This window comes from Neophocaena asiaeorientalis, unplaced genomic scaffold (assembly GCF_003031525.2).
Source record: "Neophocaena asiaeorientalis asiaeorientalis breed wild unplaced genomic scaffold, Neophocaena_asiaeorientalis_V1.1 scaffold124, whole genome shotgun sequence".
In the NCBI taxonomy this organism is placed as follows: Eukaryota; Metazoa; Chordata; class Mammalia; order Artiodactyla; family Phocoenidae; genus Neophocaena; species Neophocaena asiaeorientalis.
Genome location: NW_020174135.1, coordinates 15625145 through 15636449, shown reverse-complemented (window position 1 = coordinate 15636449; position 11305 = coordinate 15625145). Strand labels below are relative to the sequence as shown.

General features: G+C 48.2%; 1 protein-coding gene across 4 annotated transcripts in view; it reads right to left on the bottom strand.

The window, feature by feature from the left end:
* Nucleotides 1–3373: 3373 nt before the first annotated feature.
* LOC112406197 (alpha-protein kinase 2-like) overlaps nucleotides 3374–11305 on the bottom strand; it is an 87437-nt gene continuing 79505 nt past the window's right edge. For 2 of the 4 annotated variants that reach the window (XM_024754930.1, XM_024754927.1), the window contains one exon: nucleotides 3374–4680. In XM_024754930.1, the coding sequence (XP_024610698.1) occupies nucleotides 4464–4680 (217 nt within the window). In that variant the 3' untranslated portion in view covers nucleotides 3374–4463. Of the gene's footprint in view, nucleotides 4681–9983; nucleotides 10145–11305 lie in introns of those variants that run through there. The other 2 variants (XM_024754929.1, XM_024754928.1) reach the window with 2 other exon arrangements.

Below are 11305 nucleotides of genomic sequence, written 5' to 3'. Positions count from 1 at the left end.
TGGACCCAGACACGCATCTGGGGAGAACTCCACGTGAAGATTGGACTCATGCTGCCACAGGTCAAGGAACTACCAGAAGCTAAGAAAGGGGCTGCAACAGAGCTTCCTCTATCACCATGAGAGGGAGCATGGCCCTGCCAACAGCTCGAGCTGGGACTTCCAGCCTCCAGAAGCATAAGACAATCCATTTCTGTTGCTTAAGCCACACAATTTGTGGTACTTTGTCACAGCGGCTCCAGGAAACTAATACAGACACCAAAGAAAGTATTGTGGACAACGTAACTCTGGGAAGCAACCACTATCTTACCATTCATGTAGAGGTAGACGGAGAAAGAGGAAGGGATGGGCTGGAGAGGAAGATGGAGGTGAGACATCCCATCAGAATTGCTTCTGGTGCTAAAATGAAAGTTTGCGTCCCTAAGAAGCTGACAGACTGGTTTTTCTTAGTATCTGATGAAGACATGTAATGTTTGAAAAAAGCCTCTGGGATGATTTCTACCTTGGTCCATGTGGGCCTCTCATAAAAAATAGAATTTTAAAAATTCTTGATCCTGTGGTACCATTTGCCGTTTAAATATTTGTTCACTGCATCTGTCAAGTTGAAGTCTGTGCTCACATGACCACACAGATGAACCTGGCGGTCCATCTTGCCTCTCAGCTCTTATAGAACAGTCTAGAACAAGCCAGTTCTCAGAGGATTTCAGAGCTGCTACAGCAGAGAGTTGGAAAACACACCCTTTGCTGGAAGGCAGAGGAGGGTTTTGTGTCTCTTTGATTTTTTAGAACTATTGAAGCCCAAGTGGCGTCTGCAGATCTAGATGGGGGAGAAATGCCCATCTGTTCACATTTGCACACACTGGGCCAGCAGAGCAGAGCGTACACAAAGGAAGCAAGCCAGGACCGGGCCGAGGCCAGCTCCTCCCATCTGCAAACAGTTGAACACATGCCCGACACACACACAAAACAGGATGTATATTTAGAAAAGAGAACACTATATAATTAGAAGATAATTACTTCTTCTGGCACTCTTTTTAATAAGAATCTATTGAAACCCTTTGCTATCAGGAGGCTTATCAGAAGCACGGCTGGGGAGGCGCTGATACAAGATAATGTGAAATATTCACACGATCCCAAACCAGACCTCTCCAGAACAGGACGCCACTGGCAAGAAGTCCTCATCTCTGCCTTCCTCATTAGTGATAAACCTGCTGTTGGAAACACCAGCCCATTTTAATGAGGTGTCATCTGCCCTTCACGGAGCTCCGCTGTGGAGCCCTTTAGGCAACGGAGATGCTTGCATGCATATGACGACCCTGCAGGCGTCAGGTTTATAGACCTCCTAGCACCTCACACTTCCAGGGGCAGATGGGAAAACCCATAGGAACTGGATGTGGTGCAAAGTGAGCTAGAACAATGGCAGAGGGTGTGGGCATTTCTGAGACCCCAGAGAAACTCCTTTGGTGTAAGAGCTCACGGCACACTCAGCCTGTTAGTTGACGGTGCGAGGAAAACTGCCATTCAACTCAGAACAGAAGGTCAAGGTTTGGGTGGCTGGACAGATGGCCAGACAGCCCCACAAAGGCCATCCCTGGGAGCGCTGGCTGCGACAAATCCGACTGTGGGCACCCCTTCTGTCCCTGGTCCTCCAAATGTTTATAAACAGATGAAATCAGATTATTATAAACAATAAGGGCACTTTGAAAAATAAGCTAAGCATCTGTAAAAGGAGGCAGGGGCAGCTCCATCCAAGCCACCCTGTAGGCTGCCTGCAAAATGCCAAATCTGGGAGAAAATCCTTTCCTTTCCACTGTCTCTCCAAGTCCAAATTCAAACCCAGCTCGCGGTGGGTGGGGGAAGGAGGGTTACAGGATGACTTTGACTTTTCATTTTGTACCTTTCAATAATTTTTTTGAACACTTGTGTTGATTTGGTTTTTTTTGTTTTGTTTTGTTTTGTTTTTTGCAGTACGCGGGCCTCTCACTGCTGTGGCCTCCCCCGCCGCGGAGCACAGGCTCCGGACGCACAGGCCCAGCGGCCACGGCCCACGGGCCCAGCCGCTCCGCAGCACGCGGGATCCTCCCGGACCGGGGCATGAACCCATGACTCCCACATCGGCAGGCGGACTCCCAACCACTGTGCAACCAGAGAAGCCCGTGTTGATATTTTTATAATTACAAATTATTACCAAAGAGAGGGTCTTTGGTCCCACCCACACTGATGTATATACACTAATTCCGATCAAAATGTGTCCTGCGCTTTGTTCTTATGGAACTTTCTAGAGCTCCACTGCCAAATACATCTGCAGGATCTCTGCAGGGAAAGCAGGCTACAGGCTGCCTCATAGAAAAAATGAGCATTTTGTCATCTGTAGCTGGGGGAGTCATTTCAGAAGAAAAGCTGGAGATGACAGATTTTCTGAAAAGATGAGCTGCGAGTAGCTGAAGAGTTTTCTCCTTCAAATCTCTTTTCAAAACAAACATCACATCATGTCCTCTTCTTTATCTAAACCCCACGCCCGTGGAGAGCAGTATTCTCAAGTGGAAGCAGCCAGGAGTCTCCTGCGGAAGCCTGCTGCCTCGGAGGGACTGCACACGGTGACCACCCCATACTGTGAGCGCTGCTGCCCTGTTTCTTTGTCTCCAAGTTGCTCCCTCCCAGAACTGAAGCAGCTGGATGCCTCCTCCAGCCGACTGCTGTTTGAACTCTAGGCCTAGTCACTCCCCTCAACATTTCAGGCTCTTTCTCCTGTGATCTAGACACCCCTCCTAAGTGTGGTCCCAGGCCAGCACGCAGATCCCCTGGGAGCGTGGTGGAAATGCAGAGTCTCAGGCCCCACCCCCGACCCACCGAATCAGAGCCTGCATTTTCACAAGATCCCAGGAGGTTCGTGTCCACTTTCAGTTTGAGGAGCCCCCTCAGAGGAGGCCTAATAATCCTCCCTGGTCAGGGAGTAGTTGAAGCATCTTTAAAAACAACCAGCTATCTGAAAAGGCTACATCCTGTAGGTTTCCTCCTTTGTGCCCTTCTGGAAAAAAGCAAAACTATGGAGGCAGTAAAACAACCGGTGGCTACCAGGACTTGGGTCTCCAGGGAAGGAGGGAGAAATCCGTGGAACACAGGGGATTTTTAGGGCAGCAAAACGACCGTGGGTGATGCTGTGATGGTGGATACATGTCATTGTATGTGTGCCAAAACCCAGAGAGTGTGAGCACAAAGAGTGGACTGAAATGTAAACTGTGGACTTTAATGAATCATAATGTGTCAATACTGGCTCCTCAGTGATAAGAAATGTATCACACTAACGTAAGATGTGAATAATAGGGGGACATATGGAATGGCGGTAAGGGGCCATATGGGAACTCTTTGTACTTGCCACTCATTTTTTGGTACATGTAAAACTGCTCTAAAAAATAGTCTATTACTTAGACAATAACAACAACACACTGTTGGGGCTTGAGATGTTCTTATAGTTTGGGGTGCGTGAAACAGTCGTTGAGCTGTCCTTACAGCGTTTCCTCTTGCCCAATGTGAACTGCTATGGCCATTCTGCTCCACAGCTGGGCAGGACCCAGCCTGGTAGGAAGGAGACCCCTTTGGAATGGGTGGATGGGACCAGGACCCTGTGAGCTTGTGTGTCCCAGCCAGGATTTGTACACATCTTCCAGAGTAATCCTACATGGGGCAGCCCTAGGTTTAGGGAGCTTGGATTTAGAGAGCAAAGTAGGAAGTGGATCACACTGGAAGTAGTGCTTTTAAGAATGGGGAAAAACACAGATGCAAATATTCTGTGCTCCGGGAGACGTATTAGGAAATTACTGATCCTGGAGGAATGTGAAATAGGGCACAAATTCTAAAGAAAATTGTCTGTGCTAATACATGCATCTTACACTTTTTGTCTAAAGATGAATTTAATTAAACAGAACATTCTAACCAGATATGTGAGTAATGATGGGAAGTGGCCTGACGTTTCGGAAGCCCCCCTCCAGCTACAATAGCATAATCGACTCTAGTGCGACAGATAGACCCAATGACGGAATTCACGTTTTCTGTTGATATAGTAGCTGGATGTCCAGAAATTCTGAGGTTAGGAATGGGGGTAGGGAAGATTGGGGCTGTGGACAGACCCTGCTCAGGACCAAGTCCGTAACGAGACAGCCACGTGCAAATACACAAACAGACGCATAATGTGAGGTTGGTACAAAGGCTAACGGTACAGACAAAGATGGACTTCTTTGAGACTGACAATGGGTTCAGTCTCTCCATAAGCCTGCTCACAAATCCTGCTCCGAAATCATCTCAGTGAAGACAGCAGGTGACGGCTTTGGAAGCAGCTCGGAGTACAGGCAGCTGGGAATAAGGATTGTCAGCTCTCTGCAGGCTATGTGTTCCCTCCAGGGTGTTTTCAAATTTCTACCCACAAGGCTGTGTGCTGCCAGCCGGTGACCGTTAGTTAACAGGAGATGTTAGGTTTTCTTTCCTGCGGGGGTCCCAGATGCCGTCTTCTTCACGGTTGTGCAGCTTGGCTGAATTCTGCTTTTCCCAATGCTTGGCTTCTTCTGTTTCTGGCTGCTGTTTTGAAGCGACTTCAGCCCCAGCATTTTACAATACTTGTTACACTGGTGTAGCGCTTTAAACTGATCAATGAAGGTCATGGAACAGTTGCCTTTAAATCCTTTGTACCTGTGGGTTTGGGTGGAGGGAAACAATTTTTTTTTTTTTTTTTAAACAGGACCCTTCACCAACATTCAAAGAAACTTTCAGCGGGGAAACTAATGGTGTGTGAAAATATATTTATTCCTACTTTAGGCAAGAATGGCCAAATGGTTGACATAACTACTGATAGAAGAAACAAAACCTGTGGATTGAAGTAAAGGCAAAGACCAACTGGCATGAAGTAAAGACCAAAGATTATGATCAGACAAATGTTCTAGGGGTTGACAGTTCTGCTATGTCAGCATTTTATAGCTTTTTTTTTTTTTTTTTGGTCATAGTGACTAGTGCTGGACCATCTCCATAAAAATTAGAAGATCTCTTGGTGATCTGAAAGCCATCCCATCCCATCCAGAGGTTCTGAATAAAGAAATCTAGAACTTTGGGGCTGGAAGAAGTTGAGTTTAGACCCTTCCACTTATCACTGAAGGAGTTTAGGCTGAGAGGCCTGTGCGGCCAGCCTAAGACAGCAGAGCAAGTGGGTGTGAGAGAAGAGACCAGGGTGCAGCCCTCTGAGTCTCCCTCCTCCAGAAGGGCTCTCCCCTGTGACAGTGCATCCTCTCCTCAGGAGGAGAAGAATCTGGGCCTTTGTCTCTGGTAGGCTCCTGGAGGGACCCTGCTGACCTGCCTGGAGTGGTCTCGGGCTGTTCCTTTGGGTTGGGACATTTCATATTCAAATCGTCAATGGCTGTGTTTTCACCTCTCGATCGATCATGGGAGGTAAGTGTCCTCCTGAATGGACAAGTCCCCATGCCCCCAAATCTCCAAAATCCAGCAAGAGAGCTGGTGAAGGGTTGCTGAGAGGATGACGATAAGGAAATGCACACAAACCACCTAGATCAGCGCACGACGTACAGTGGATGACGTTCAATTAATGCTGGCCAGGCTGTATTACAGTTGTCAAGGTTATAATTGGTGCAGCCGGTAGGGGCTTCCTGTGGAAGGGATGCTGAAGCTGAGATCGAAGGATATGGGATTTGCCTGGTAAAGAGGATACGCAGGGGTGTGGATGGCATATGAGACCATCGACATAATTTTCAGGGCCCAGTGCAAAACGAAAACATGGGTTCCTTGGGCAATAATTATTAAGACTTTCAAGATGACAACAGCAGAACATGCATTAAACGAAGCCCAGGCCCATCTGAGTGTGGGGCCTTATGTGACCACACAGCCTGCCTGCCTAGGAAACTGGTCCTGCTGGGTGTGAGTGAGTTCTCCTGCATTTGATTAATAGGGCCAAAACGCTAATTGGCAAAAGGAAGTCTGCAATGCTGGCATTGCGCTGAATCTGTAGCTAATGTGATTCAAGAAATTGGGCCTCCTTCATTTGCTGGTAGAAACCATAAAGGCTGACAGACCTGACTTGAATAAACTGGGACTTGTGCGCTTTTCCCTAGGAAACCCAAGCTGGGTTTTAGGCTGTTAAGGGCCTGAAAGATTTCTTTCATCTCTGAAGCCAAAGCATCAGTGAGCAGCTCCATCCTGACGTGTTTGTTACAAATCCAGCCTGCCTCTTCCTCCTCCTTGTAAGGGAAACGGCTCTTCCTCCTCTCCCTGGGAGCCCACAGTACATTTTCTTGGGAAAAATGACTCCGTTTTTAAAAGCCAAACTCCCTCGTTGAAGAAAAAGTCAGCCCAAGACAGGTGTTGACTCTAGCAGGGTAGAAAGAAATGCCACTGCCAATCATGTCATCTTTACATTTCTATCGTCTTCTGTAGGAGGTCATGAGAAAGGCTGAAATAGCCTGACTGCATTTCCTTGTTGCCTGAGCACGCCCCGGAGGGATGCGAGGCCACTTGGACCTGTGATTGTCAGATGGAATGGAAAGCCTAATCCCATCCTCCTGCCAGGGAGGCCCCACTTGTCTCACACCGATTCCTGAACTTCTCAAACTAGGATGATCAAAGACAGCCTCCCTAGAGAAGCACATTGGAAACTAGTCAAGGTCATCTGTCTAAAGCTGCCTTGAGGCTTGTAAACATTCAGACAACACCTAGTCTCAGCAGAGAAGAATCACTAGTTGCACTGCAACCTCCCAGAAAATTTGCTAATTGCTTCTTAAGCCCAGCCTGGCGGCCAAGTGTATAATGCTGCGTAACAAATGGTCCCTTACATAATGGTTCCCACCTTCTGAAATGGGAATGGCTGAGTTTGGGACAAAGGAGCAGGACTTCTGGGCAGCCCAGCTGGGTGGAGCCCAGATCTCTCCCTAGGGATCTAGCACCTTCTTTAGACTCCTCCGGGAAAGCCAGAGTAGGCAGCAGAGACTGGGGCCGATTTTACTACAGAAGGCCGCACACAGATAGGGCAAGGCCCTAGAGTGAAGGCAGCTTTGCTCAGTCAAGGAGCCCCTGACTCAGCCCCTGGCTTCCTTCAAGCCCCAGCTCAAGTGCATTTCTGTGGAGCCTCCCCCCTCTCACACCATGAGAAGATATCTCTAGCATCTTCCCTGTATCCTTGTGAGAACTACATCCACTTCTCAGAATTCAGGGTATGCCTTCCCGTGCACAGACTGATCTCCCTCAGGACACTACTTTATGTCCAGAATACCTGTCTAGGGAGGCTTTTCAATAAAGGTCAAGGGAAGAAATGAATGCATGCCGGCCCCATCCTCAGAGCTGCCTCATCTCGGCCCAGGGCATCTCCAGATCACACTGCTAAACTTCCTTTTCTCTCTCCGTCTAATTTTGGACTCTCAAATGGGCCTCCCAGGCAATATGGAACATCCCTCCCCAGCTATCTCAGGTGTAGGCGATTTTTGCTACCTAGCATCTGCAGAATTAAAAATCTTTCTCCTTTCTCAATTTGGTCTCTGTCTCAGCCAGGGCTGCTGGGCTTCTATTTGACCTCTTATTCTCTCAAACTCACAGCCATTGCTGCTGCCTGGGAAGAAAACAGGGCAACATCGTTTGTGTTCCTAGATCAGTTAACCCAGAGTTTTTCCAAAGGACACGAGTTCAATTACACCAAGTGCTCGTACACCCAAGAAATGAAAAATCCAGGCTCTCCTGCTTGTGGTCCACCTTGCATGCCACGTGTGCCATCTGCCACCCTCAGAATTGGAGGGGACCACAAATTTGAAGCATCATGACATCTCTCCAGCAAGGTCCCCATTGCAGACACTCGCCATTGTTGTTCTTGTTGGATGAATGTATTGGGTCGAATAGTGTCTCCCCCAAACGTCATGTCCTTCCCAGAACCTCAGAATGTGGCCTTATTTGGAAATAGTGTCATTGCAGATGTCATTAAGATGAGGTCATACTGGAGTAGAGCAGGCCCTTAATCCAATAAGGGCATCTTACTGGTGTCTGTGTAAGAAGAGGAGAGGATATAGACACACAGGGAGAATAGCACGTGACAACAGAGGCAGAGATGGGAGCCGTAATCTACAAGTCAAGGAACGCTGAGGATGGCAACGACCTCTGGAACGTAGGAGAGAGGAGGGGACACATTCTCCCTCAGAGCCTCCAGGAGACACCGACCCTGCTGCCTGACTCTGGACTTTCAGCCTCCAGAACTGGGAAAGGACACATTTCTATTGTTTTAAGCTACCCGGTTTTGTGATCATTCATTTTGGAAGCCCAAGGAATCTAATACAATGGGAGAAAATAACCTTGTATTTGAGAACTTTCTCACACATTTCCATTTTTAGAAACCTTAGTTCTACTGAATTTTACTAACGGAAACTTTGTATCCTTATCCTCAAATTAGTATAATTTTATAGCCCATCGCTTTAAATTATCCATCTTCTCTCACAATCTCCAAGCATGGAACAATACATTTATTCTACTGAATGTCATCCAGCAGAGTATTTTCGTAAATATCTTGCCCCTTGGATGGGAGTGGGGCATACACATCATGCAGGGGCCTTGCTAAAGTGCTGGCTTGGAGTGAGTAGGTCTGGGGTGGCGTCTGAGATGCTGCATTTCTGACAAGCTCTGAACCCATGCTGATGCAGGGACCCCCCTTGGAGTAGCAAGGAGATGACTAAAGTGTGAATGATCTCACATCATCCTTCTTTGACTTCAGAAACCTCTTTAAATCGGAAAATGGATCTCTTTCCTTCTTGACGTTTGTGTCATACAACTTTGTAAAATCACACTGTCACAATCCACTTCAGGAGGAGCTAGGGGGCTATTTTTACATCCTGCCTTCGCTCCACACAGATTTATTCAGCTTTTCACCATTTAGTATTATGTTGGCTGCGGGTCTGTCATAAACGGCTTTTATTATGGTGAGATATGTTCCCTCTATACCCACTTTTTTCTGCATATATGGAGACGATCATGTGCGTTTTGTCTTTTCTTTTGTTGATGTGGTGTATCACACTGATTGATTTGCATATGTTGAACCATCCTTGTGACCCTGGAATGAATCCAACTTGATCATGGTATATGGTCTTTTTTTTTTTTAAAGGTCCTTTTTATGTGTTGTTGGATTCTGTTGGCTAATATTTTGTTGAGGATTACACAGATTTATTCAAGATGTGTTGGAAACCGTGCTAGGCTGACTTCTTGCTTAAAAGCGAGTCCCCTTGGGCTTCCCTGGTGGCGCAGTGGTTGAGAGTCCGCCTGCCGATGCAGGGGACACGGGTTCGTGCCCCGGTCCGGGAAGATCCCACGTGCCGCGGAGCGGCTGGGCCCGTGAGCCATGTGAGCCTGTGCGTCCGGAGCCTGTGCTCCGCAACGGGAGAGGCCACAACAGTGAGAGGCCCGCGTACCACACACACAAAAAAAAACCGAGTCCTCTTTCCTCTCTTGCTGACAATGGATGGCACAGCCTTTCGGACTCCCACGAAAACCACCACTTGACAGCAATGGTCGGCTTCTCCCTCAGCTTAGCACAGATTCCCTGTGCAATTTCCTGCCTCCAAACACGCCCAGAGAGGGGAGGGGGTGGAGCAACGCTGCAGAAAACTCCCACAGAGGGGAGGGGGTGGAGCAACGCTGCAGAAAACTCCCACCTCTGGCTGCGTGGGAGAAATCAAGGTTCTTGTCTGGCTTAATAAAGGACTCGTTTAAAGAAAACTCGGTGAGACAAGAAAAACCTCTAGAGAATCCCCACACATTGGTAACCCTTTTAGAAGCAAGCCAGAAACTATTTATAACAGAGGTTTTAGTCTGAGACGTTTTCTAAAGAAAATTTTCATTTATGAGGAACGGCTAGAAGGACTTGGAATTCAGGTTGAGGATGGCGGGGAGGAATTGAAAGAAACCCCCTAGTTTGGGGAGGGGGTGTGCGTGTGCCGTGTCTGTGTGCAAGTAAAGCCAGGGCTGGATTGAGGAACAGGTAGAATCGATTGTCACCTACGTGGAAAAGGAAGGGCGCTAAGGGAGCTGCCCGCTCTGGAACCATCTAGTAATTCCTGCCATTCCATCAATATCTCCATTTCCTCACGTTTGTTCATTCATTTCTTCATTCACTGGGCACCAGCTGTATGGCAGACATCGTAAGGAGATTAAAAAGGATTAATAATGTACGTGGCTCTTTTCCAGAAAGCTGGCATCTTGCAGGGGAAACAGACACGTAAACAAATAATTACATTATGCTGTGATAAAGGGCTCCAGTAATCCAGGGATGTGATTTTTTTCCCCACTGCCTGGTGGGTTCTAAGGATGTTTCATGGAGGAATAATGGCTCTGGGAATATCTGGCAGGTGTAACAGCATGGACAAAAGTTCAGAGGATGTTCTGAGCAGACCAGGCGTCCTGAGGAGAGATGAGGCCGGAGGCCGTTTGTGGAAGGTTCATAAGCCATGCTGTCATTTCTCTTGTGGGTACTCAGGATTTCCCAAAATACATTCCAAGGAACAAGAGCCCCGTAAGATGCTTTGAAAAAAATAATAATTCTGTGTTATAAATACTGTGAAAAATGCTATATAATCGCTCTCCTTGCCCCCTTGGGGTTCAAAATACCCACCGGCTCTTGAAAGACCCTGTGAAGTCTCACACGGAGGAAACCTCCTACACTTATTCAAGCCAGGCCTCCCAGATTATTTGACAACAGCCATCTTGTTTTCACACGACCACTTTGCAAGCTGCTACCGTAAGAGTCACTGGGCCTTCTGGGGGGGACGATGTACCGTAACCAAATCCGTTGCCCAGAGAAGTTGTATTCTGCTCCTGTCTCCAAGCTGACCTTGGAGGTCCCCTCTAGACAGGGGACCTCAGCCCCCAAACACCATGGGAACCCCAGTCCAGCCAGCACCACCCACCCCGGCCTCCCCATCGCCAGAGCCTCCTGGTGGTTGTCTTTGCTTCTCGCCTTGTCTGGGGCGCATGCCATGGCCACCCCAGGTGTAAGTCAGATCACGGTCACACAACGGCTCAGAAGGCTCCACCTCCCTTAGAACAAAGCCTGGCTCCTTCGCATGGCTGCCAGCCTCTCTGTCCTTCTCGAGGCTGCCACAGCCCCTGCCCTCAGGCCTCCATTAAGCAAGAGCCACAGTGCCTCCATGGAAACAAGCCCTGGCACTTTCTTTCCTGACATCCACCGAGGCTGGGAGAAAGCCGGAGGGCAGCGGCACGCCCACGATCTGGTTCTCGACTTCTGCTAGCAAGGCCATTCCAGCAGCCCTGCACACTTGCCAGCCTT